General features: G+C 38.1%; 1 protein-coding gene and 2 long non-coding RNA genes across 4 annotated transcripts in view; 1 reads left to right on the top strand and 2 right to left on the bottom strand.

The window, feature by feature from the left end:
* The window catches only part of prkcz (protein kinase C, zeta), a 114660-nt gene that overhangs the window by 17343 nt on the left and 70491 nt on the right, over nt 1-26826 (top strand). The window contains exon 1 of one of the 2 annotated variants that reach the window (XM_082188297.1): nt 24930-25603. The exons of the other annotated variant lie outside the window; for it this stretch is intronic. Within the exon in view, the coding sequence (XP_082044423.1) occupies nt 25567-25603 (37 nt within the window). The 5' untranslated portion in view covers nt 24930-25566. Of the gene's footprint in view, nt 1-24929; nt 25604-26826 lie in introns of those variants that run through there. 2 annotated transcript variants of the gene reach the window in all.
* Nucleotides 14196-15620, bottom strand: LOC309512642. Its single transcript, XR_014211119.1, has 2 exons — nt 15580-15620; nt 14196-15547 (listed from the first exon to the last, which is right to left on the bottom strand). It is a non-coding gene; the product is annotated as an uncharacterized lncRNA (long non-coding RNA).
* Nucleotides 16003-17599, bottom strand: LOC309512637. Its single transcript, XR_014211113.1, has 3 exons — nt 17258-17599; nt 16602-16678; nt 16003-16179 (listed from the first exon to the last, which is right to left on the bottom strand). It is a non-coding gene; the product is annotated as an uncharacterized lncRNA (long non-coding RNA).

Genomic DNA, 26826 nt, shown 5'->3' with positions numbered 1-26826 from the left:
GATGAAAGAAAGTCTTACAAGTTTGGAACAACATTTGGTCATTCATTAAAACATTTTTTTGAGTGAACTATCCCTATATATAAATATGTAAATATAATTCACCATTTTCCAAAGGAAGTGTTAGTGGTTGAACTGCTAGAGTGTTGCTAAGTGAGATGTTCTGGGTGATCGCCAGGTTATGTCTAAGTGGCTGCTATGGTACTCTGTATGGTTGCTAGGGCGTGGGTAGGTGGTTGGTATCAGTGATGCGCGGGTTGATCCGAAATGAGCGGGTGCCTGCGGTCACCCGCGGTCACCCGCGGTTACGAGTCATCCAAAAATATTTTTAATGATATTCGGGTCGCGGTCGGTCGGGTCGTTCGAAATAAAGATGCCAATTAAACCTTTGTAATTTATATAGTAGTATAGAGAGCATAAGCGGAGTGGAGCGGTGAGAATCTTCGCTCATCGCTCACGGAACTGTCCACCCCTCCGCTCCCCCGCTCATCAGGCCGCTCCGCTCATTATCGCTCGATCAGCGCTCAACGCAGTTTGATCCGCGCTCCACTCAAATCGCCCCCCGCTCGCTCCAAAAAGGGGAAAAAAATCTACATGTAGCCTATATCACTGTAGCTTAGACCACAGCCTTACCTCCTAAAGAACTAATGAGCAACAACAACATTTTTCAAATAGAAATGTTTTATTTCAAATGACAAATTAGGCCTATGTAAGAAGGAATATAGCCTACACAAAGTCCTGTAAAATTAAACGAATAAATGGGCCTAATAATATGAATAACAATTATATAAACAAAAATATAGCCTACATAAAAATTTTTTAAGTAAATTTACTATTAGGCCAGAATTTTGATAAGTTAACTTTTGTGCAACGCGCACGATTAAAATTTAAATGGGCTTATATCCATTGTACACACAAACTGCTGTAAAATAAAACGAATAAATGGGCCTAATAATATAAATAAAATTTATATAAACAAAAATATAAAATAAATATACATAAACGTTTTAAAAGTAGGCCTAGGCTAAATTAACTATTAGGACAACATTCTTATAACTGAACTTGTGCGCAGCGCGCAGGATTAAAATTTAAATGGGCTTGTATCAATTGTTTGCATTTTACGCTGTATTTAATTTAGGCTACACTTTAAGTTACCGTATTCAATTTGCTAACCTTTTGCTTTCTTCCCAGCGTGTTCACATATCACACTGCATGTTTTCGAGAGATGTGTCTTTTTAGATTCCAAAATTAATCTTTAGGCCTACTGACTGAAACGATGTCGTTTTCTTCTACCACATTATAGTTAGTTTTATATTATAGTGTAGCCTACCTGTATGACTTCTTATTTTCCTTTTTGAAGTAGCCTACTTTTTGAACTCCATTATTGAGCCGAGTTTTGACTGAAAATAGAATCCATCTTGCAATTATCAACAGTAGACTGAGTCAGGCTTGACTGAGCATGCTTCAGAATCTTGGTGTGCGCGGAGCGAAATTGGAGCGGGAAATAGGGCGACGCTCCATCCTTTTAAAAATGCCGCTCTGCGTTCTGTCCAAGATCCGCCCGCTTGCTCCCGCTCCACTCCGCTCACATGCAATTTTCTATGAAATACATAGGCCTACACTTTATTGGCTGAATAACTGGCGCGAAGATGACGCACGAGCTCAGTCTGCAGGTAGAGATGGAGGCGGCAAGAGAAAAGGTGAAGACTGGGGAGTGGAAGCTCCGCAAATACACAAACAGAAAGAGCAAAGTTGCCGAAATAATGAAAGATAATGACCAAAGTGCTGGCTTTGTCATGTGTATTTCTTGCTATGCATTTACTAGCCTACTTTTAAAAAATGCGGGTCAGGAAGCGGGTCGGGTACAATATTTTCTTTCTTTTTTTTTGCGGTCCGAGTTGCGGGCGGGTTAGTTGAAAACGTCGGTCGGGTCCGGGTTGTTTATACATTGACCCGCGCATCACTGGTTGGTATGGTGTTTTGGATAGTTGCTAGGTGGTTACTTACAGGCCTAAGTGAAGAGAGCCCTCCTCCAAGTCTCTATATAATATGATGTTGTTCAGATACCTTTTTCACTGTTAATCTGTGAAGTATTTTCATCTATTTTATCCGTCACACAACCGACTTAAAAAAGTGCTAGCATGGCTTTCTTCAACAATCCATATTATTTGACGTGTCTTTTCAACAAACAGTAAATGGCAAAATGTAATACTTTGAGTTGGGGTTTGTTCAAATTACCACTAATTAGCAAACAGTCCCTGCCATTATCAGACAATTCATCCCCCGTTCTCCTCTTCCACTCCTCCTCATTCACCGCACACTAAGCTCTTTCACATCCACCCTGATGCTCCGTTCCAGTCACCCTCCTGATCCACGCCACGTTTTCCACAATGCCCCTCAGCTGTTTGCCACCGGCTCTCTGGGGACCCAGCTACACCCTGACGAAAGGATGAGAGAGAGAGAGAGAGAGAGAGGGAGAGAGAAAGGGGTGAGAGAGTGAAATAATAGAGAGAAGAGGCAAAGAGTGCAGAGCAGAGCCAGGCACCGTAGCAAAAATATCCGTCTGTGTTGCAGGAACTCCCTCCTTTTGTCTGTGCCGCCCATCTCAATTAAGGCTTCCAGCAGAGCCGCCCGCTCTTGATAGAAACATCCCTTCATCCATCCATCCGTCCGTCCATCGAGGACGCAGCCTATACAAGGACAGCCAGCTGTAACGACTGCATGCAGGGAGCGACAGAACGGCAGGGAGGGGGAGAAATAATTAAATAAGTCACAAGGAAGAGGAGAGATTGAGCGAACAGAGGAGACCGCGAGGGAGGAGGGGATGTAGCCGGTGCGTCGTTGGAGGCTGCCAGGGGAAATGTGCTGAAACGAGCAGAAAACAGGAAGATACTGGTGAGCACCGCACTGTTGAGATCTCTTCCATTTGTCCACTCCATCATTTTGCCGCTGTCTTTGTGTACGGATGTGATTGACATTGAGCTAGCGTGACCGAATCCGCTGTGTGTCCAGTCCTTGTGCAAGCATGTGTGTTTTATGCATTCTCTTTATTTTCATCTCACCTGCAGTGATTTGATGGCCCGTCTTACTTGCCATACTTGGGTTTAAACCCTTTTGGCTAGTGCGGCATCGTTGCGTGCGGGTGTATGTGTGTGCGACTACCTACCTGGCATGCTTTAGTCAGAGTTCCAGTGAGCAACTAGCATCCTTTCATTTAGCTTTCATACACAAAGGAAGACACATACTCCCTACTTCGGTCTCTCTCTTGGTGCTGGAGACCCAATGCATCCTAAGAATGCTGACGGTATGTGAACGGTATTGTATCATCTTGCTTCGGGTTATTGTGTGCTTATTTTCTTTTCAGATGTGTCACGAGAAAGGCTGTGGGGTTTGTGTTTGTGGCCACTAATGAAAGGAAATTTGCAGTTTTGACTGTCGACTCAAAACGGGGGTATTTATGTCATTATGAGTGGCTTCATCCTGCCCCTCGCTCTCCAAAGAGGGTGGTTAAAATAGACGCTCATGCATTATTTAAGTCTGACTGACATAATTAGCGAGATGTCAGTTATCCACCACCTCTTGGCCACGATGCACCCAAACACGAGGCTCTGCATCCTTCCCATGACCAAAGTCACATTCGCATTAGTTTGTTTTTGACGCTCTTGGGAAAATAACAAAGGGGAATTGTGCTCTGCTGGAACGGCAAGACCCTGATACTGTTGCTGTGTGACGTTAGATTAATTTTGAGTTGACTTAATACCACAAGTATCTGCAGATACAGCGAGATTTGGGTTGACCCTGCTGTCAGATGCATGGCGGGTCCGTTTGGGATCTTTGGTTCATTGTAGGGCTGCTCGATTATGGAAAAAATCATAATCACGATTATTTTGGTCAGTATTGAAATCACGATTATGTAACGCGATTATTTCACATGACTTTGGGAACGTGTTGCATTTATTAAAAAGACACGGTAACACTTTACAATAATGTTAATTCGTTAACATTAGTTAATGTATTAACTAACATGAACTAACAATGAGAAATACATTTGTTACAGTATTTATTCATCTTTTTTAATGTTAGTTAATAAAAATACAGCTGTTCATTGTTTGTTTATGTTAAGTTTACAGTGCATTAACTAATGTTAACAAATACAACCTTTCATTTTAATAACGTATTAGTAAGTGGTGAAATTAATATTAACTAAGATTAGTAAATGCTGTAGAAGTATTGTTCATTATTGTTAACTAATGCTAATTAATGAACCTTATTGTAAAGTGTTACCAAAGACACCTTTCAACAATTCTTAAAAAATCGAAATTTGAACATTGATTGTGCTTTTTGAACTATTAAAATAAATAATATAGTATTTTAATATATTCCCGCAGGTCTACCACTTATACGCTGATTTCACGCAGCCGCCATTTTTAAATCGAAAGTGAGGCTCCGGTGGGAAGAACCCCGGAAGTAAAGATAAACAACAATGCCTTGGATTACCAACCTGAAGCTGCTGCCGCGATTTACACTATTGGATGTTAATATTCAATATAGGATATGTATATAGTTCATTCCTGCTTCTGTTTTTACATTCTGAATTATATATAAAAAAAATATTTTATTTATAAATTAATTTCACTGTATATAGTCTAAAGTATGAAAGAAATGTATGTACATTTTTAGAATTGACACAACATCATTAAACACAACAATACGCCATCGCATTCACGACTCTCCTGTGATTAAAGGCGACACTTCCGGTTTTCTTCCCACCGGAGCCTCGCTTTCGATTTCAAAATAACGGCTGCGTGAAATCAGCGTATAGCCTAATGCGGGAAATTTCCCCGCAAACATTGATTCACTTTAGCATGTAGATTGTATGAGTAGCCTAAATGAATCCACACAGATTATAAAATCAAATCAATAATTTTAAAACTTTCTCCAAGACGCAATTTCACAAACCGCGAGAGTGTTCAGCGGCGCTGCGTCTTCTCTCTCTCTGTCTCTCAAAATGCGCTGGACAAGGCAAGCGTCGAAACTACACATTCGCGTTCAGGAGTCGGGACATGATGGAATTGTCACTTGTACAATCGGGCCAGCATTGCATCGTAACTAAAGTTGATCATTTTTACTTCGTTTTAAGTTTTATCAGTTTAAACATTCAAGCTGAGAGAGTTTATGGCATCGGGAGGGGCGGATGTGCGCGTGCGCGCGTCATTCAGAACACAAGACAAAATAAGAGCGTTCTTTCAAAACAGAACATGGCAAAATAATCATTTTTTACTCGATTATACTATTTTGGTGATCGTTGGGAGCAAAAATCGAAATCGAAATCGAAATTCAATTAATTGCACAGCCCTAGTTCATTGATTGCTGTTTGGTTTGTTTTCATGGTGCATTTAGCCTGTCCTTGATGTTTCAGACCGAGGAGGCCAATAAAGTTGCCGAAAGCAGTAGTTTGTGTGTTGAACGCTATTCGGTGTTGCTGTTTTTAGCTGCAGTGTCTGTGTTGGGATGTCATATAATCCACCTGTCCCAGTATTGATTGGCAATAAATCTAAATATGGCCACTGCAGCACAACAGCGCCTGCTCGGGAGAACCCTGATGATGTGATGTAAATGTCTTCTAACAAATCTTCCAAGGGTTATTGATGAGTTTGGTGATTTATTATATTGTAGATGATGGTTCAGTTCAGTGGATATTAACATTTCTGCTGTAGCCAGCTAATACATATGTGATGCTGGTGTCTTAAAGGTATTTGGCTAACTATTATGTAAGTAACATAAATGCATGATGATTTGTTCTTTGAAAACTGATTGATTGCACTTTCATTTCTCTTTCACTCTGCACAATTAACATTTGACTTTCAGACTTAAAAGCTAGTTTCCATGATATGTCATGTTTTTTAATTTAATTCTCCCTCTCAACATTACACAAAAAAAAAAGAATTATAAAGTCTCTAGACTTGGAAAAGCCATATAAATTAATCTATGGCATTTTATAAACTTTATGAATATACATTTTTGTAGCAAAGCCAAGCCAAAGACTATAGAATAACACAAGACGCGTCACTCGTATTGTTTTGAATGGGGAAAAGTGCAATGTTCAATATGGCGGAATAAGTCCCGCCTTCTAAATAAGAGCCAATCGCTGATTGGTAAAGTCATCGTGTCACTGCAGCTGCCATTAGAATCTCCAGTTCCTATATAAACAGTCAGACAGTGACTGCGGTGATTTCAAATATGAAATTTAATCGTAAGCTTGGTGAACAGTTTTGGAGAATTTGAGGTTTCCCCATTCAAAGAGATGGGAGCTGCACTTGCATGGCCGAGAGGCGATTCAAAGATGGCCGCCGAGTGAAATGACTTGTCTCAAAGGGACGTTGGCCAAGCTCTAAACTATTAATAAAATAAGTAAAAATACTTTTTTAAATTCTTAAGCATTTTCCAGTAAATAATGAACAACTGGAAAAGTAGGGCCTTCGACTATTATTGTGGACAATGGGTGCTTATGGACCAACCTTCATAACAAAGGTTATGAACCACTGATATAGAGTAGACCGGAAAATGCAGGGAAACATAGGCCCTGTCCCAAATGGCACCCTAAGCTCTCACGGTCTTCTGCACTTTCGTGATGTAATGCCACTTTGACTGTCGGGAAGAAGTCTGCTGTGGAGCTTGCACCAATGCGGGCTCAGCAAAAGTGTCACTTACGAGCACCCTTCTGACACCTAAAATGACAAATGGGACACCCTATGGTCTGATGGACTTAACGGACACCAGCACACGGCAGCCATTGTAAGTCCACAAGACCGTAATGTGCATATGAAGTGTGCCATTTGGGACAGGGCCATAGAGTTGGGATGGGATTGAATGAGGGCGTAAGCCAGATTTGAACCACTTAAACACATCAACATAAATCCCCTTACACCCTTCAGATTATTTTCACTAGTTTAAACCAAACTTCACAAGGAAGAACTTCAGTCAGCAGTTTTAGCAGATATATGGTCCACAAGCTATCAGCACCAAGCCAGCACTAACCAGCAGAAGCCAGTCAGCTGGTTTTGTCAGCAGGATGATGGATGCTTCCCAGATTTATCTGGTTCTCGGCCGGTGGAGATATTGTAGAGTCACCTCTGGAGATCATTTTCATGAAAGAAAGTCAATCAGTTTCAACATTGTTGGTGGATGCTCCTCAGGGTCTCCTACAGGATGTGGACGTGTCCACCGACTCAGCAAAGACCAGAAAAGTTTAATTTTATTCAAATGAGAAGCGACAACACGCCAACGATCAGTAGGAACAAAGACAGCAGATCTCATTTGATTCGTCTCCTTTGAGACACCGTAGTCAAGAGTATGCAAGACAGAGAAAGAAGTTCATACTACTGTGAGTGATTTCACACAAATTCACAGTCCTAAATGTTTTGTCTCAGCCCACATATAGCAGTAAATAAAAAAGGATGCCTGGAAAACCACATCAGAAACCGTGGGCATTCTGAAGTGAGTTTGATTCATGCATTGATCCTGTTCATATAATGCATTATACATTACTGCAATTTATATTCACACATTTTCCCTTTTTGCAGCAACATGTTGAAAATTGCATTTTAATTTTTGCCTGTTTTCCAGTTAGGCAGCCCACAACTTAATCCGCCTACTAGTGACCAACAGTACAGTGACCTTCAGAGTTGACGTAGAACGGTTTCTTGCTCATATAACAAACAATGAAAGAATGAATCCAAATGTCTGGTTTATATCCTGTCATACGCTGATTTCACGCAGCCGTTATTTTGAAATCGAAAGCGAGGCTCCGGTGGGAAGAAAACCGGAAGTGTCGCCTTTAATCACAGGAGAGTCGTGAATGCGATGGCGTATTGTTGTGTTTAATGATGTTGTGTCAATTCTAAAAATGTACATACATTTCTTTCATACTTTAGACTATATACAGTGAAATTCATTTATAAATAAAATATTTGTTTAATATATAATTCAGAATGTAAAAAAAGAAGCAGGAATGAACTACATACATATCCTATATTGAATATTAACATCCAATAGTGTAAATCGCGGCAGCAGCTTCAGGTTGGTAATCCAAGGCATTGTTGTTTATCTTTACTTCCGGGGTTCTTCCCACCGGAGCCTCACTTTCGATTTCAAAATGGCGGCTGCGTGAAATCAGCGTATTGCATGTGTCATTGTATCACAACTAGTCAGTGATAAGTCTGTAGTTCTCAGTTCAACCTTTTCTTCAGGGTTTAATGGAGGGCAAAAGCATTGGAGGTTTCTCTTTTCATTCTGCTCTGTTGCGCTCATGTTTTGTGGCTATTTTAGGAAATAGGTGTAAGAAGGTGCTAGCTTGTTATGTTAGCTGTTGCCGGGTAAGGTTTTTTTGTCATGTAATGGCTGTTATGAGGTTAATAAATATGGTGGATCTTCTCAGGAAGACAGATTGCTGTAAAATGGAGAATGTAATGAAGTGTTGAAGACCCCCCCTCCTCATTATTTCTCTCCCACACTCGTCATTCTTTCCTGCTCATTAACTGACTCTCTTACTTCACCCTCCTCTCCTCTGTGTTGTTCTTTTTCTTTTCTCTCCCTCGTTCTCTCTGTCCATCAGCCCTCTCTAACCATCTTACCAACTCAGCTTCTTCCGCTGCGTTTGACTGCCCATCTTCCACTCCTCTTCTCCTGCGCTCATGATCTTTCTGTTTTTTTCACTCTTCTCTTCCTCCACTGTTATCGTTATCTCCCTCTCTCCCACGCTGGTCACTCTCTTCTGTTCATTATCTGTGCTGCTGTTCTTTCCTCCTTCTTTCCACTCCTCCAGCAGCCAGGTTAGATTTTATTCGATGTCCTCCGCAATGAAAACCTTCCGTCATAAAACATCCACGCTGGAACATATGCTGGATGTTCATTATTTAGTGGTTACTTCGTCATTTCTTGTAACTATTCTTACAAATTTTAAGTGGGTGTTCTGAAATATGATTATGGGTTTTTCTTCAATTATGGGTACTTTTATTAAAAAACTCACTTTTTTAGTTTATTTCATTTGTCAACTAATAATGCCCAAAAGTGGAAATCTTTTTTTTTTTTATCCATTAAAATGTATATATATATTCACAAAATAATTATTAAAACTTTTTTTTTACTTAACTTTTTGTGTAGATTATTTTAGTTTTTAAATATAATTAATCATATTTTTTTTAATTTTGGATTTTCATAATTTAAGATTAAATGTCTGGGTCTGGGACAGGGTACAATTATCAAATCTCTACATAAAAGGCATTTAAAAAATATGTGACCAATGTATAATAAAAAAAAAAAAAAACTTTTTTTTCTCATTGTTGTTTTTATTAGTTGCTTTTTGTTTCATTGTTGTTTTGTTTTATTGTTTTGTTTTATTATTGTAATAGTTTAATTAAATTTTTATTTTATTTTTTATAAAATTAACCCCTTGAAAAAATGCTTCCCATATTTGAAGAAACCCCCTGATATACAGTATTCAGTTTGTTTCAACAAACAGTGTTGTTACTTGGTAGTTCTCAAGCCGTTAGCCATGTTTTTTTTGGTGTAAATATGTTAAGATGAGGATAGTCTATTCACTATTTTTAAGATAAAACATACTTTAAAGATCACTATAAGGCAGATAAGTGAAATCCCCCAGATCTACATGTGAAATCACCACCAGAAGCAGCCACGATTAGAAAGCGGTTTTATCTGAGTTTACAAAGAGCATGAGTCCAATCCCCCTCTTCTCTCTCCGTCATGTGATTCTGCTCGCACAATGAAGGACTGAAATGTGGATCAGACACCAGCAGTGCCCCGAGCCCTGAGCCTAGCTGCTCAGACACCCATCTTAAAATAGACATGCATTCATCCTCTTAGTACTTCTCTCCCCATATCCTCCTGTCCTCTGCCTCTTTCTCTTCTCTCTCCGTCTTTTGTGGTCCAGAACAATGTTTGCTGGAGTCTTAAGTGGGTGCCAGTGCTTAGAGTTCTGTCCACACAATAACCGACCCAGACCTCTTATCTACTGTCAGAGAGGCCAAGGACTTCATTTCTCTGTGCTGTACTTCCAGTTTGATGCCATATTATGATGCTGTAGTGTTTCTTTAAGAACATTCAAACATTCTCCTTGAACCATTAAATTTCAGTAACTTACATCATAAGGATAAAGTGAATATATTAATCAAATATATGCAATTGTATATAAATTCATCACATTTGAACTGCTTGTCAAACTTGGAAAAAAATAGCTATTACAAGGGAATACTTGTGTTAACACTACACTACAATGCACTTGTTTTTTCTCGATTTACTAAATGGCTTGGAGAGATTTTTCCCTGTGGCTATAATGATTTGCCTTCTCTGGTTTGTTTTGCGTTTTAAGGCTCTCTAGAAAAAGATGTCATGCTTTATAAACCCTTATTTTTGCACATTGCCAATCATTATAGCCATTTTTACGCAGTAAATCAATAACTCTGTTTAGGCTAAACAGAGTAAACTCTAAACTAAGCTAAATAAACTCTGTTTAGGCTAAACAGTCACCTGTTGTTGACCTGTTGAAAGGAGGAGGGTGGCAGATCATGCTTCTGCTCGGTCATAAAGGTATGGTTCATCAGCCAAAAAAAAAAATTCTGTCATCATTTACTCATCCTCAAGTTGTTCCAAACCTGTATTCATTTCTTTCTTCTGCTGAACACAAAGAAGATATTTTGAAGAATATGGATAACCAAAACAGTTGATATGGGGCCCATTGACTTCCATAGTATTTTTTCCATATGGAAGTCAATGGGGCCCATCAACTGTTTGATTTTGTGCGGAACTATCCCTTTAACTTTGTCATTTTACAGGGCAGGCAAAAGGAAAAATAAAAAATATAATGGTTATTTCTCAAAAAATGAGGCATGTATAAAATCATGGGGGGCCATCATCAGAAATCATGTTTTCTACTTTTATAATGGTTGCTACAACCCTGGTTGTGAACACTATAAGGTGCACATAATTGCAAATGTTCACTGCAAACAAATAAAAAATAATTAATAATAATTCTTAATCATTAATTATCTTTTTTTCTTGTAATCTATAATATATATGTGTACGGTATATATATATATATATATATATATATAACAACATATGCATATATATACAAACAATATGCAAAACTGTTTGATATAAGCATTGTTAGCATAAATCTAACAATTGCTTTTGAGGTTATGCTAAAAACAAGAAAATGACCCCCCGAAAACACATTATGCAGTGTTATGCACTTTATTATGTACGTCCTGCATTTTACTGGTTTTACAGGTGATGAGAAAAGAGAAGGTCCACAAATAAATAAATAGACAATATTTGCACTTTTATGGTAAAATTGAATTCAATTTTTTCATTTATTTCATTTATAAAGCACAATTAAAACAACATAATGTTGACCAATGTGCTGTACACTCACAAAATAAAATTACATAAATAAAATGTACTTTCAGACAAAACAATGACTAACAAACATCTGTGAAGAGCCTCTCTCCAATGAACCTACTGAACCAAACGCTCATTCTAGCAAATGTAATTTCAGGTTTCGTTTAAAATAACCTAAAGAGGGAGCCAGTCTAAGATGTAAAGGTAGATTATTCCAGTGGAGAAAATGGTGTCTTGGTGTCTTTCTGATGAGTAGATCTGTCCAGCTGGCAAATGAAATCGCTCTGTAATGATTAGATCTGAGTGGTTTTGTAGCCGAGCAATCAGTCAGATATTATTTGCATAGTTCCCTTAATCAATGTGATGTTCTCTTCCTTAAACAGTCTATCAAGCTTTGCTTCCCTCACGTCAATTAACAAACCGCAAGTTTTACTTTCGCAGACGAAAACCTTATCAGAACCACATGAAGAGTTTGATGAGCACAGTTTGATGCTGTTTATACCCTTTTGTTATACAGCAACAAAATCACAGTCTGATCCAGGGTGAGAGGATGTTCAAGCCAATTAATGGTTTAATCAATAAGCTGAATTAAATGCTGAGGTAGTGCTCTCATTATGTCATTTCTGTGCTTCCTTCATAAGTGTTCATGTTCCTTCCAGTATTGTGCCTATCAGAATATACTATGATCTGCTGTTTTAAGATGGTGTAAATGTGTAAAGTTATGTAATGCTTATGGCTTGATGAGTGTAGTTTTATTTCATGTTTTGACTTAGCCTCTTTCTTATTGAAGTTTGGATGGGACATATTGGCAAGACACTCCTTTTTTAATATCCAGTGGACTGTGCTTATCTTCTCACTTGTCATTTGAAAGTGGTATTCCAACGCTATCTCACGACCAATTCGTACGAATTCGTACGAATGATAAAAAGTTGGCTAATTCGTACTAATTCGTACGACCTCACTCGTACGAATTTGTACGATTTGTCTAAACCCACGTGATGGGTAGGTTTAGGGGCGGGGTCAGGGGTAGGTCATTCGTATGAATTCATACGAATTGGCCAATTCGTCAAATATGTACGATTTTGCAAAAATCGTACTAATTCGTACGAGTCAGGTCGTATGATTTCGTACGATTAAGCCACTTTGTAGAATTTGTACGTTTTCCCGTGAGATTGGGCTGGGTATTCTGATTCTAGACCATTTGATTGGACAAAAACCTATGTTGTGCAGGATGAGTCATTCATATTTTTAGTTTGTTTCTCAGAAATTCAGCTAATTTTGAATGTATAATACCGTTTGAAAGTTTGTGGTCAGTATGATAAAACAACAACATTATTAGTATTAGTTCAGCAGCCATCCCTTCAGTATTCAGTGTCACATGATCCTTCAGAAATCATTCTAATTTGCTGATTTGAACCAGCTCAGGAACCATTTCTTGTTATTATGAACGTTGAAAACAGTTGTCCTGCTTAATATTTTTGTGTGATCTAAAAGCCACAGTCCAATTTTGGTCAGAGGCGTTAGTTTTGTCCTGTATATAGTAGCAGTTACAAGTTTTCTTTGTGTTGCAGCTGAAACTCAAAGTATATGACCATTATTTCCTGGGGAAAAATATTTTCTTTCGGTTTCGAGTTAAATATACCATTCTGCCTGTCTCAGTTTATTTGAAGGCCTTCCACTATAAAGAAATGAGATGAGGAAAATGGTAAGATTATTTGACTGTGAGCAATAAGTACAATTCTGTCTCTATCTTGGGGTCCACAGCCTTTTCTCACATTCTCTCTTTCCTCACTTTGCCTTCTTTTTCTGTCTTACCCCTCCCTTCATGTTTCACAGCCTGAGCAGATGACTGTCAGAGTGAGAGACACCAGGTGTTGACATGCTCTCTCTCTCTCTCTCTCTCTCTCTCTCTCTCTCTCTCTCTCTCTCTCTCTCTCTCTCTCTCTCTCTCTCTCTCTCTCTCTCTCTCTCTCTCTCTCTCTCTCTCTCTCTCTCTCTATCTCTCTCTCTCTCTCTCTCTCTCTCTCTCTCTCTCTCTCTCTGACAAACATGTACCTGTTAAGATCAATCCGAGCAAAATTGTAATTATAGTCATAGTTTTGTTTAGTAAAGCTTCGGTGTTTATCATTGGGGGAGATTCCTTATTTCGTAAACCAGCAATATAATATTTTTTGTACTGTAGCTTGAGTCCGCGTTCAGTGCATCAATATGAAAGAGAAAGAAAGATGGATCTTTGGCAATAACACTGTTTTATTATCTTGGATTAGATGAGTCATCATTGCACATTTGTTTTATGATTTTATTTAAACCCCACGTACATCCTTTGGGGGATAAGTCGAAATGGCAGCTTTTTTTGATTCAGTAATAAAGGAATAGCACAATTCTTCCAGTGCACTCTTGTGTTGGCTAAGCAAAAGCTGAGAGCTGCGCTGTCATTCCAGTGCTGTACATGTGGGCGATTATGATATAACATGCCCTAAATAGATACTGGATAACTTTAGGGTTAGTTTCAGAAATGCTGGAGGCTTATTAGGAGGATTTGGACTCAAATAGAAGTTTGAAGAGTTGTGAAACTTTCCAGACTGCTTATCACCGCTTTTCTCAAACATTTCTAAACCAAGGATGGGCGGCTCAAGGAGCGGTCTGTGAATGGCTCCTAGAGTGTTGACTTTGCGGGCAACGTGCAGAGGTTTAGGGGTACATTAGGGATCTGAATTTCGGATGTTCTCAAACTGTCTGGCTTGTGACAATGCTTGAAAAATAAACACGTGTTTTGCCACTTTCTCTCCTTCGCCCACCAGAGAGAAAGAGGTGACTTCACTTTTCCACCCACATCACACTCTCAGTGGTGCTCTGCTGTGAGGTTTGTTAACATGCATCTTTACTCATGTTCAGTTAAATACCTGGGGCTCTTCTCAACTCAAAAATCATTTCATTAACCCGTTTAAATCTTGTATCAGTAATTCATTTGAATAATTATAGTTCTTGCAAGGTGTTTTTATATCCTCTATAATTAAGAACATTTTAGATTAAAGTAGTGAAATCTCTCATTGACTGACAGAAAGGCATTCAACATATACAGTAACTGCCAGTGATGATGTCAATGTAAAATTTGCATACTGAATTGTAATTGGTCTCTATCAAAAAGTGATGAGTCTCAATCTTTCTCTCCTTTGCTCGCTCTACATCTATCCCTCTGTCTATTTTTGGCTTTTCAAATTTTCAAACTGCAAAAAATAAAAGGTTTTTCAAACAAATTCGGAATAAATTTAGTAAGGGTTGCAACAAGGCATAAATGCCTTGTTCGATTTCTTACAATTAAGTTAATCAAGATGAAAATGAAATGTGTTTAGTTTTAATGATGTTTAAAATGTTTGACCCAAAAAACTTGACAAAGATATAATAATTAAGAGTATGATTATTTATTTACATTTTTTTAACACCGATTTGCTGCCTTACAATTAGCACGTTTTTTCATACAAATTTGATATGGAAACCAATGCGAAACAGTCATTTTGTTAGTTTCCAAACAGTCTTTGTAAAAGTATATGTAAAAAGGATGTTTGCTCATAAGAGCAATATGCTTTGCATGATGATTTGATGTTTGCAGTGATTTTGTTTTGTAATTAGCGAATGCTGTGAATGATTATGATGACTCAGGGATTTTTCAGCTGCAGTCTCATCGGTGCACACACCCAAACTAATTCACCAGGGACTGTCAGCTTATTCTCTTCAGGCATATCTTAGCACTTCCTGTTAATGTACTCTGGTTATAAAATGGTTGAGAATCCAGATCAAATCATTATTTAGCCAGAATCGTTTGGACATGTGATTGTGCAGCGCAGCAGCTAAGAGACTTTGAAGAAATTATGTTGGGCTTGTGCAATCTGCCACATGATGGCAATAACTTTGTCCTTTTAGAAAGATTTGATGTTTTTGGCATAATGGTTAAGATTTGTGATTCACTTCCAAGGGAATATCTCACCATGGCTTTCAGTAAAAGCCTGTGTCTTTGTTTCCACCCCAAGTCTCAATTTATGATTTGTTCAGTATAATAAAGTCAGCTCTGTCCTCCAACCACTGGCAACACACATCATAGCACTACAGCCAATGATGTTTCTCCCTGTAGCACCTCACAGCCAATGATGTTTCTCCCTGTAGCACCTCACAGCCAATGAGATTCTTGAGCTCATCAGCTCAGCCTACACTCTAAAAACTCCTGGGTCAAAAATAACCCATAATGGGTTATTTTTGACCCAACTCCTGGGTTAAAAAGGGACCAACTAATTTATGGGTTATTTCAACTCAGAAAATTGGGTTATGCTTTTTGACCCACATTATGGGTTAAATACCTGACCCAAATGTTGGGTTTAAAAAACCCAACATCTGGGTAGAAATAACCCAAAAATTAGTTGGTCCCTTTTTAACCCAGGAGTTGGGTCAAAAATAACCTAACTTGGGTCACTATGTCAGTATGCCTTATTTCAGAAAATAAAACTTTGTTTTACATTATATTACACACTTCAAGCACTTTTACATTTTTATTGCATTAAATAAAAATCTATAAGGAAAAAACACACACTTGGACATGTTTATTTTCATATTTATTTTAGGTCACACTGTAATAACAATATTAGAAATAAAAAATAGAAAAATAAACAACAATTCTCAGAAGAGCCTCAGGAATTTAAGCCTGGGGCCAACTTTGGGGACAAGATTTTTGATAGTGTCCTCATCAAAGAGAAGAAATGCCTCCTCATCTATCTGAAAGACAGAAAACAAGACAACATGAGTATTGTTAATAAGTCGAGACAATTGTGAACCACTCACCAGATACTCTTTCATTATCAAGCTAACAAATAATCACTTTTAAGGTAATGCAGTGGCTTTTTTTTTTTTTTTTTACATGGCCCAAATTGCTAGTTAACTGTGGTTCTTTTGCAGCATTAACATTACCCATTTTGTGTGAATGACATTTTCTTTCATTAAAAAGTGTAATGACAGCCCATTCTTATGCATAACAGCTTAAAGACAAGGCACAATAATATTTTAGGGTTGTACATACCCCACTGTCGAAGAAGTTGTGACTTTCACAAAATCTTGCACTGACACATTTAAGTCTTATAAAAAAAAAAAAATGTAAGTATAGAGAGATGATATAAGGGCAATAAGAGTAAAATGCTCACCTCTAAAATTCTCTGTCAGCTCAGACAGCTGCCACTCAGTTAGCTTATCAGCGACAAAACTGTCCATTCAAAATGACCTGTAGAAAACATAGCAATATAGAGGTTAGCAACAATTTGAAGACTTGACCCGCTTCTTTAACTCTCACTACTTCAGCCAGTAGAGCACTGTATAATATGATAAGCACGGCACAGCTGGTAAACATAACTCAACTATTGTGTTGCCTCGTCGCTCTGTAGCCGCGGCTATGGGGCTCGCACACCGGACGAGAAGCGCCGCGTCGCGTCTAGGACAACTAGAGGTATCGCTCACCGGGACGTGCACTCTCTCTCAAGGGGCTCGCACACCGGACGCGAAGCGCAGCGCCGCGTCTTTAAAATTCGAACACATTATTCTCTATGAGTGTAACGGACACACACACACACACACCGGCGGTCTGTCCGCGGCACCCAGCAACGGCTCAGGACCGTGTTCAAAATCGCGTCCGGTGTGAGTTGTCCTAGATGTTGTCGTGATAGCCGCGGCTACATGCCAACCACAGAATTACCACGGCTAACGCTAGTTTTTTTTTTTTTTTAAGCAAATGGTGCTAAACTAGCAACAGGGACATGGACACAGAAAAGTTAACATTACATCAACACTGAAAATACTCTCTTACCTTGAATATAGATGAAGTTGCACCGATGAAGCACAGGCCAAAACGGATCGAGCGCGAAGCGACGGTTATTTCAAACGACTGTTGTGAGAAAATTCCAGAACAACTGCGAGAGAGAGCGAGAGAGAGAGAAAGCCAACCCTATAACCCAGAACATGGGTTACTCTTTGAAAAATAACCCAGAAACCCAAACAACCCATGAATTGGGTCAAAATATTAGCCCTATAACCCAGAAAATGGTTACTCTCTGAAAAAATAACCCATAATTTTAACCCAACACAAATAACCCAGAAAATGGGTTGAAGAAATAACCCAGGAGTTTTTAGAGTGTAATGTGAAAGCTTTTATTCATCCTTTTATTCATTTATTATTTAACACGAATCTGTCAAGAAAGTCCTACTGACCTCCTTTTTGGAGGATGCATTATTATTTCATCCCATATTGGCTGTCTATTGACCTTTGTTGGAAAGTTTATTGGATTATAATCCAATTGTTGAGGATACTAATAAAAATAAATTGGATTATGGGATAATTTTGCTCAGCTAGTGTTCTGCTGGAGGATTTTTACTATAATAATTTTTAAGATATTATAGTTTTGCATGAAATTGACCTACCATTTTGAATAATTCATCAGCTGTTACAAAAGATTAAGTATACAACCATACAAACCTTGTTTATGCGACTGCTAAACTTGTTATGAAGCCCACTCCTCCTAATGAGATGTCATCTTCTTTAAAATTGTCATCATGGCAGTGTCGGTGGGTCGTCGCTAATGAGCGCAGCATGTACTGTACGTATGTTGCTTTATTTATAGCATCTGTGTTTAACATGTGTTTGCATGGTGTGGATAAAGTCATCATGATTAGGGCTGTGCTCAGACGGTTTTCCTTTCAGTTACACTGTTTGCCCAACCAGAATCATATCTTAGATCAAGCATCTTGAATTTTATATATATATATATAAATTCTGGGTTCAAGTCTGGTGTGACTCCCTCAAGTCTTTTATTGATATATTTACTTATAAGGCGCTGGAAGTAGTGAAGATTACGGTAAATTCAGAGCCTGCAGGCCCGCTCTTTATGTCCCTTTATGTTCATGAACTAAACATTACCTGGTTTGATCTGCCTGCACTGATCATTGCTTTCCACTGTAGAGATGATTTCCTATGGGGTGACACTACCAGACTTCTGATTATTTGCCATTGATTCATTTTTTTGCATTCATATTGACGTTGCTGTCTTGGGATTGGTTCTGTAAATGAATCTATTAGTCCTCCATCCCTGTACACTGGATGCTGACCTTGACTACACAATGTCTTATATTCTACAGCAAGCACACACACGTCGGATTTTCATGTTTAGCGGCTGTAAGGATTTTCAGACAAAGCTCTGTGTTGGTGAGTTGACCCCAATGGGCTGAAAAGAGAAAAATAAGAGGCTCTGTGTTCTCTGGGTCAAAGTAGAGAAAATGGAGGAGGGGTGTTTGTATATATGCGTTTGTGTGATTGGATCTAAGGCTCTGATTGGCTGTCTCCACTGAGCTGCTTGTCATCATGCATGATGGAACCAGCTGTCGTTGTAATGAAATCTCTGACGCTTAGAGGATGATGGCAGTGATGGGTGGACAGGGAGGACTGGCAGAGGCAGTGTCTCCTAAAAAAAATGGGATAAGATAATATTTGTTTTTATTATTGTCAATTATTACTTTATTAAATTATATATTAAAAATCATTATATTTGATCTCATATTCATTCTACAATTAATGTGAGATCAAATATAATTAAAATTTTTCTTGTAGAATAGTAGATAATGCTGACTATGCAAATGGTCCGCTTGGATTTAATAAATAGTAATATATACTATTGTAAAAAATAGTAAAATACTTATATATGACTCTCATATATAATTGGCAGTTGCTCTCTGAAATTATGGATGGCAGGATATATTGTTAGTAATTGGAAGACAATGCTTTAATCAGAAAGATGGACAACCCACTTTAGTTTTGGATAGAAATGATGGAAGAAGGTAGTAAGTTTGAGAAGGACAGTGAAATTGGCATGAGCAGAGAGAAGAAAAGAGAAAGTAGGGTATATATGAGAGACCGAAGCAGAAAAGAGGAGAGAAATTTAGTAAGAGTGCAGAGGAGCTCCTCAGTGAAGGTTTGAGCCCCAGTTATTATGTTGTCCCTGTCGTGTGTAAATACGGAGCGTTCTCCTGAAGAGCAGACGGTGCGTTCATCACCGCTCAGATACACACCATCACGATCTCTCCAATCCATATTCAGTAGCTCTCAATGGAAATGCACAAATAAACAGAAAGACTGATGAGCAATCAAATATTTGACACCCTATGAGAAAGGAATGAATAGAATAGGATACATTTACATTTCATCAATTAGCAGACGCTTTTATCCAAAGCAACAAACAAACGAGGAACATCACTTGGGTCAGTATTTCAGATGTTTGCTTTCCCTCCATCTTCTTCACTAGCCTCACCACTATTTAAATATGATAAATAGTCATTTGGTTTATTGTTTATTTTTCATAAACTGTTTCATTAAAACCACAAATCATTCTAGAAATCTTGACAAAACCTCATCTATGTTAGCAAGCTAAAAAAATGAAGAATAGAATAGAATAGAATAGAATAGAATAGAATAGAATAGAATAGAAAAGAGATGTGGTTTCAGGGGTAATGAATGTGGTCTGAGACGTACCCAGGAGCAAATGGTCTGAGTTTGAATCATGGTTGGGTCATTTAATGAAATTGGATTATGATATGACAATACTGTTTTGTAGGATTAGTATTGGATTTCTGTAGTTCCGTGCGGTACAACATGAGCAATGATCCCGGTCATCCCACAACTTTCTGATCTCCCAGGAAAAAGTTCATAATTGGGGTGTTTATCAAATTACAACAATTATAAAATAGATTTTGAAGTAAAGCATTTCACTCTCCCCTAACCCTTCAAAAAACTATTTTGAAATGAAAATTATTAATTTCATTCTATATTTCTTACTCTAATTATTGTACAATTAACTGAATATCATGATTTTGTTTAATGCATATTCTATTTGAAATCCCCCCCCCAGCGAAAAATACAGCGATACAGCAGCGTCCACAGAGAGACAAAAAGCCCTTTTCAGGACAGGAAGTCCTGAATGGCCCAGAATGTCACATGATGAAATCCACAGTCATTATAAAAGCCATTGTTTATTCACAGGACAATGCAGATCTCTAGTCAGATTACAAATAAAGTATTTACAGTATATACCACATACCCCAGATAAGTGTTATGTTTGTTTAAAGGGTTTGAGAATTTATTAAAAAGAAAATAGATCAATAATCATATTTGTGATTGCATAATGCTCTTTAAAGATCAGCATGTCAGTTTTTTTTTCAGAGAATTGGACCTCAGGATTAATGTCCGCAGTTGGATATTTAAAGATTTCAAGGGGATCCATAATCTCTGTAGGATTACTGCGCCTGAATGGCTGACATCAGCTTTCGTAACTTTATTCTGTGTTGAAGTCGCAAGTGAAATTTAAGTGAGTGTGCAGTGTGCTCATAATCTCCCATAATGCATTACTCTGTATTTTATATAGCCACAGTCTCTGGTGGGAGTTGCCCCACAGTTAATCCTCTTTTTTTTTTTTTACAGCACTGACACAAACTGTTCCGCCACCCTTCCTCTGAAGATCCAGCCTCTCTTGTTAAAACTATCTCTTAAAAAGTGTGCCATATTTCTCTCTCTGCCAGTCTTTTCTGTTAAAATCCAATTCGGAAATAAGGTTTTTTCGGTGAATGTGCGAGACTTCCGATTTATTAGCTACCATGGGGAAATAACGAGAAGGATATAAGTGCAGTAAACTGTAAAACTGTTTGTGCTATAAACCAGCTTGTTTATAATTAAGACAATACATTAAAATAATATGGTAAGAAATACCAGTTTGCAATATCAAGCAGAATAACGAGCTTGTTTTGTACAGCTAAAAATAACTGGACTCGAATGACACCGGACACATTCAAATTACAAATGGCCGCACCAGCTCTTACCTGAAAAAAAAAAAAGGTGGATATGATGATGTCGTTTAACAGTCAGGCTCTTCCATATTCCGTGACATCATCGGATGATTCCATTCCTCCTTTTTCCTCTGTTTCTCCAAACTTACACTCACTTGCGTAACCATTGATCCACAGATGGCACAGCTGACCTGCTCTCAGTTAATGTGTTTGTGTGACCTTCTGACACTCTACAGCTGGAAAACGTTTTATCTGAATGACTCTACATGTGTTACATTTAAAGCATGAAATATGAGAATGATCATTGCTACACAGACCCAGACTCAGATGAAGAATAAGACCCCCTAGGACCCAGATGCTGACTGGTACCAGACCTTCTAAGACCAGTAAAGACTAGACCTCTTCAGAACCAGATTAGACCCCTTTAGGCCGAAATACAAACCTATTTGTATTATTAGCTTTTTAAGACATTTTTTTATCCATTCTTTAATGTATTGAAATTTCTTTGCCCCCCTTAACACAAGACAGTACATACATGATGCTGACCTTTGACCTTTTCCTTTCCTTCCTTATGTTCTCTTGTTGAATCAGGCTGAAGGTCTTGCAATCTGATGGGTTTCACGACTGACCTCGACTTGTATTAACCTAAATAACCTCTCAGTTGTGTAAAATAACGTACTGTGGATTTCTTTCCTTTTGGAAAGAAAGTGGTTGTTAGGCTAATTGGCTTGTTGTCTAGAGGATGGATGCCTTTGCAAAAGCTTTTAAAGTGACCACCTCCTCCCCCCTCTTCAAACTGTTTAATTTGGAGGAGTGCCCAGGATAAAGGGAGAATGTTTCTGCCATCTTATGTGCATGTGTGTGTTTATGAATGTGCAGTTTGAAGTTCCTAGACACCATCTGCTCATCTGCATTGAACATATTGAACACGCACTGTAATGTTTTCTTCATATCCCCAATGAATATTAATCTTAGACTTAAAAATTGCACTACACTATAAATGTACCAGCTCATTTGACATCTTCAGTTTGATTTTCTGAAAAGCTACAAAGAAACAAAGTTCTGTTGTCTCTGGTTCTGTCGAGAGTAGTTAATTTGTTACATTTATATAGCGCTTTTTCTGAGACCTCAAAGCGCTTTACATAGAATGGGGGAATCTCCTCAACCACCACCAGTGTGCAGCATCCACTTGGATGATGTGACGGCAGCCATATTGCGCCAGTACGCTCACCACACACCAGCTTACTGGTGGAGAGGAGACAGTGAAGTTAGTTAGTTATATAGTTATAATAGCCAATGATTAAAAGTCACAGAACCTCTTTGATGGAGTTTTTAATGTTTTCTCCAAGTAGTGTCCGGCTGTTCTTGTGAGTGATGTCATCCAGTCAGTCAGTGTACATGGCTCTTTGCTTCACAGTTTCTTCAATGCCAGCTCTGTCCAATTCCCTCATTTTTACAAGCATAAAACATTTGTCAAGCGTCACGATTCGATTACGCAGACACATGTGTTTGATAAATACATCTGACAGGCTGCTCAGAATGATTGTTGTATCAGGATTCAGTGTGTGGTCGGACTCAGACAGGAAGTGTGAGTGTGAGAGAGAAGACATGGAATACTATGAAATCATCATCATTATCATCATCTTGTGGAGTGTAAATTTAAATTGTTATTGACCATTGATATTATTGACATTCCTTAAACACACTCAGGTTTGTTCTAAACCTTTTAAGTATTCAGCGTCTTCCATATTTATTCAGCTTTAAATGCTTAAAACAAAGGCTTCCGTTCAAACTTCTTTTTAGATCATTTAAGCCTTAGTTTTTTGTTTTGTTGTGTGTGTCTGTGAGTGTATTTTTTTTATTTTCTATATTTCTTTTTAAAATAAAGAATAATGTACATCTCCATTAAGATTGTTTGACATTCAGAATGAAACCAGCACCAATTATAAATATTAGTTATATTTTCTTACACCTATTTTGCATATTGCATTGTGATTGGTCTTCCGTATGCAAATTTAACCAATTATATGTGTGTGTGTATGTATAATATATATTTTATTATAAAGCAACATCTTAATACTTAATAGACGTTGCTTGAATTGGTGCAGAAGTGATGTGCTCATTTTAATAGCTGATGTGTAATAATTTATTAATTAGACCACATGTTTGCACTGTATTTTTTTTCCATGGCCATTTTAAATGAGAGGTAAAACTGTTTGAATGTTTGTTTTAACCGCAGGATGATATTTGAGCACATCTGCTCAATGACTGATCCACACACATACAATTTAATTTCGGTGATGCACCACTGGGCCATAATGGAAAACCATTAGAGTTGCACAAATCTTTAGCTGTTGTCTGTCTAAGCACCAGTCACAGGGCCTTCCATTAACCCCTTTATTTACATGAAAACATGCATGCTCACTCAACATACATTGCTAAAACAAACCAAACCAGACAGACCAGAGAGGTTCATTCCATGTAGTGAGGCACATAAACAGAACTGAATTAAGGTCTAATGGCTCTATATTGAGTTTGCCTTTAGGTTACAGTTTTACAGTGTTCTGTTCTGCAGAGGTTTTTTTTTTTCTAAATCCTGTTAAGGTGGCAAATCATTTCGCTGTCAGATGGCAACACTAAAACGCATCGGCTTCAGCACAGGAAGTACGATTGGCAGCACTGGACATAATGTGCTCTTTCTCATTGCAGAAATTCTTGGCATCATTTTTAAATCTGCGTCAAACTCTTGCCATTTCTATTTGTCACATTAAATGTCTGACTCATACCGAAGGTCGCGTCCTCCTTTTATAGATACTGTGGAATGCAATAATTGCTTCATTGAGCTGACAATAACGTCTGAAGGGAAGTGGACGCAAGAATGTCGCAGGTTGAAGCTGAAGTAGGCAGTTTGAACTGGAGCAGCGGTGGAGGTGAAAGTCCTCAGATGAGACGAGTTTCCTGAGCGGGGCTGGACTCTGATAAAGCCGCCCATCCTGAGGAAAGAGATAAATTCTTACTGTTGTAATATTTGGGAAATGCTTTCACAACCTCCAAAGTATTGCAACATCAGCCAGTCATGGAGAGAAATTGAGGTCTTTGCAGGAGGAAAAAAGAGAGCAGGAGAAAGAGAGGCTAAGAGATAAATAGAAGTCAAATATTCATAATTTATGGCTCCGAAGGTTTCATCAGTGGAGAAAGTGTGTTGAACTCTGATCTATTGTGTGTGTGTGCATTATTATGTGCGTTAATGTATGTATGTGATGAAGGTAAGGTCATTTTATTATTATTTTTATTAAATTAGTAACAGCAGGAATGCAAACTTGGGATCGCTAAGATTTTTTTTATGTTTTTGAAAGAAGTCTCTTATGCTCATCAAGGCTACATTTATTTGATAAAAATACAGCAAAACAGTAATATTGAGAAATATTATTGTAATTTATTATATTTTAAAATTTAATTTATTCCTGTGATTCCTTAAGTCTCATGATCTTTCAGAAATCATTTTGATTTGCAGATTTTCTGCTCAATAAACAATAAGAATATGATCAATATTCAAAAGAACAACATTTATTTGAAATATAAATATTTTATAACATTATGAATGTCTACTGTCTACCACTGTCACTTTTGATAAATTTAATGCATCCTTGCTTAAGAAAAAAAAAAAAGAAAGATTTTTTAGTAGCCTACTATTCACTGTTAAAGCTTACATTTATTAGCAATCATGTCCTTGTCATCATCTCACAAAATAATAAATGCTTATCTCTGCTATGTGTCAGTCTCTGAATCCTAAAATATGACTTCACCTGCACGATTTTCCTTTCCTGACTTTCCTTGCTGCACAAGGTTTAATAATAGCACCAAGTCCCCAGTGAGTCAGACAACCAGGCCAGTACAGTCTGAAAACTCAGCTTTGCCCTCTTGTGGTAGGTGCGTGTTATAACATGTGTCTTCAAGCGAGGGCATCAACCTGCAGGGGTCCTCGTGAAACAAGAAGAGAGAGAAAAGAGAAGTGGAACAACCCAAAAAAAAAAAGAAAAAAACCCACACACAAAAATCCTTTAAACATCCAGTAGAGATAAACTGAGCATGCTCAGTGAAGCTGTGCTTTTCAGATGTGTGTGTGCAAGCAGGCAGAATGAGACAGAGGAGGGTGTGATGGTTTGCTACTGAGCAGGAGTGGGAACGAGACAGTGGGGACCAGAGACACGGGCTGAGCTCCGGTGGCATGGCAGAAAGGATGGAAGAGGGACAGTGAAGTGGATCCAGGCACCACCAGCCCATATAGGGATGCTGCTAACACTGCTGTTCTATCTGCGAGTGAAAGGTACCATTGTATGCCGTACACAGAGATAGATAGATAGATAGATAGATAGATAGATAGATAGATAGATAGGATGAAAAGATCAAATGGAGGAAGAAATAAGACAGAAGGGCTGTTTTATATGATGGCTGTTTATATGATTCCTTAAAGGGATAGTGCATCCCGAAAATGTTTTCAACCTTATGTTATGTCAAACCTGTTTAACTTTCTTCCTTGTGTGTATTACAAAAGGAGATGTTTAGCAGAATGTCAAAGCTGCTCCTTTTCCTCTGTTGAAAGTGAATAATGTCCATGACTGTTATGGTTATTTTACTGACTTTCATCTTATTAAAGAAAATATTTCAGGTTTGGAACAACATGAGAGCGAGTGACTAATGACAGAAGTGCTATTTTTGGTTGAACAATCCCTTCTTTAATGGTTGTGTATTTTGATGAAAGGGTTCAACTTCTTTCATTCTATTTTTGCTTTTGTATGCCCTCTCAGTCCTCTTTCTGTGTCTCTATCTTGTCTGTTATTTAAGTCAGATAGATTTAAGTCTATCATGTCCTCTATGCTGAGAGAGTTTTCAATTAGCTCATGTTCTGTTCTCACTGTCTTAACAGCTACACGCTTTCTACATGACTGCAATATAAGTCTTTGTAATGTTAGCTCCTGGATCTGTCACTCGGGTTGGCAGGATCTTTTACATGTATTAAACATTTTGCTTTTCTTCACTCAATGAGAGTTCAGTAGGACTTTTCAGTTGAGTCTATCTTTATTCATCACCAAAGTCTATGTAATCTTGACGTGTAGTGACGTTGACGTGTAGTGATTCGTATCATAATATGTGTCCCTTTTGCACCATTTGAAAGTAAGTTCCTTTGCATTAAAAGGTCTATTTATGGATTATGAGTCTATTTTAGTGCATAGCTCAATAATAGTTCCTCAGGGCTCTGTGCGCTGTCCACTTTTGTTTCAAAGCAAAATGCTGTTGACAGTTTCACATGTGCTGGATGCTTAGCAAATTGTGTTTAGAAAAGATTACTAAGGGTGGTGTGCTGTAGTGGTTAAAGCTCAGCGTTAGTAATTAAACCATAAATCATCATATCGTATCCTTGAGTACAGCACCCCAGCTTTCTTGCCCTTGCAAAAGGTTACGCTGCAATGCTAGGGTAGTTGACAGAGTTTTGCTGTGTGGTTGTTAAGGTTTTAGAGTGTTTAGTTGCCTGCTCTGTACAAAGTGTAC

The sequence above is a fragment of the Leuciscus leuciscus genome, assembly GCF_965113295.1.
Source record: "Leuciscus leuciscus genome assembly, chromosome: 13".
NCBI lineage: Eukaryota > Metazoa > Chordata > Actinopteri > Cypriniformes > Leuciscidae > Leuciscus > Leuciscus leuciscus.
The sequence above is the reverse complement of the archived record's forward strand: the minus strand, read 5'-3'. Positions and strand labels throughout refer to the sequence as shown.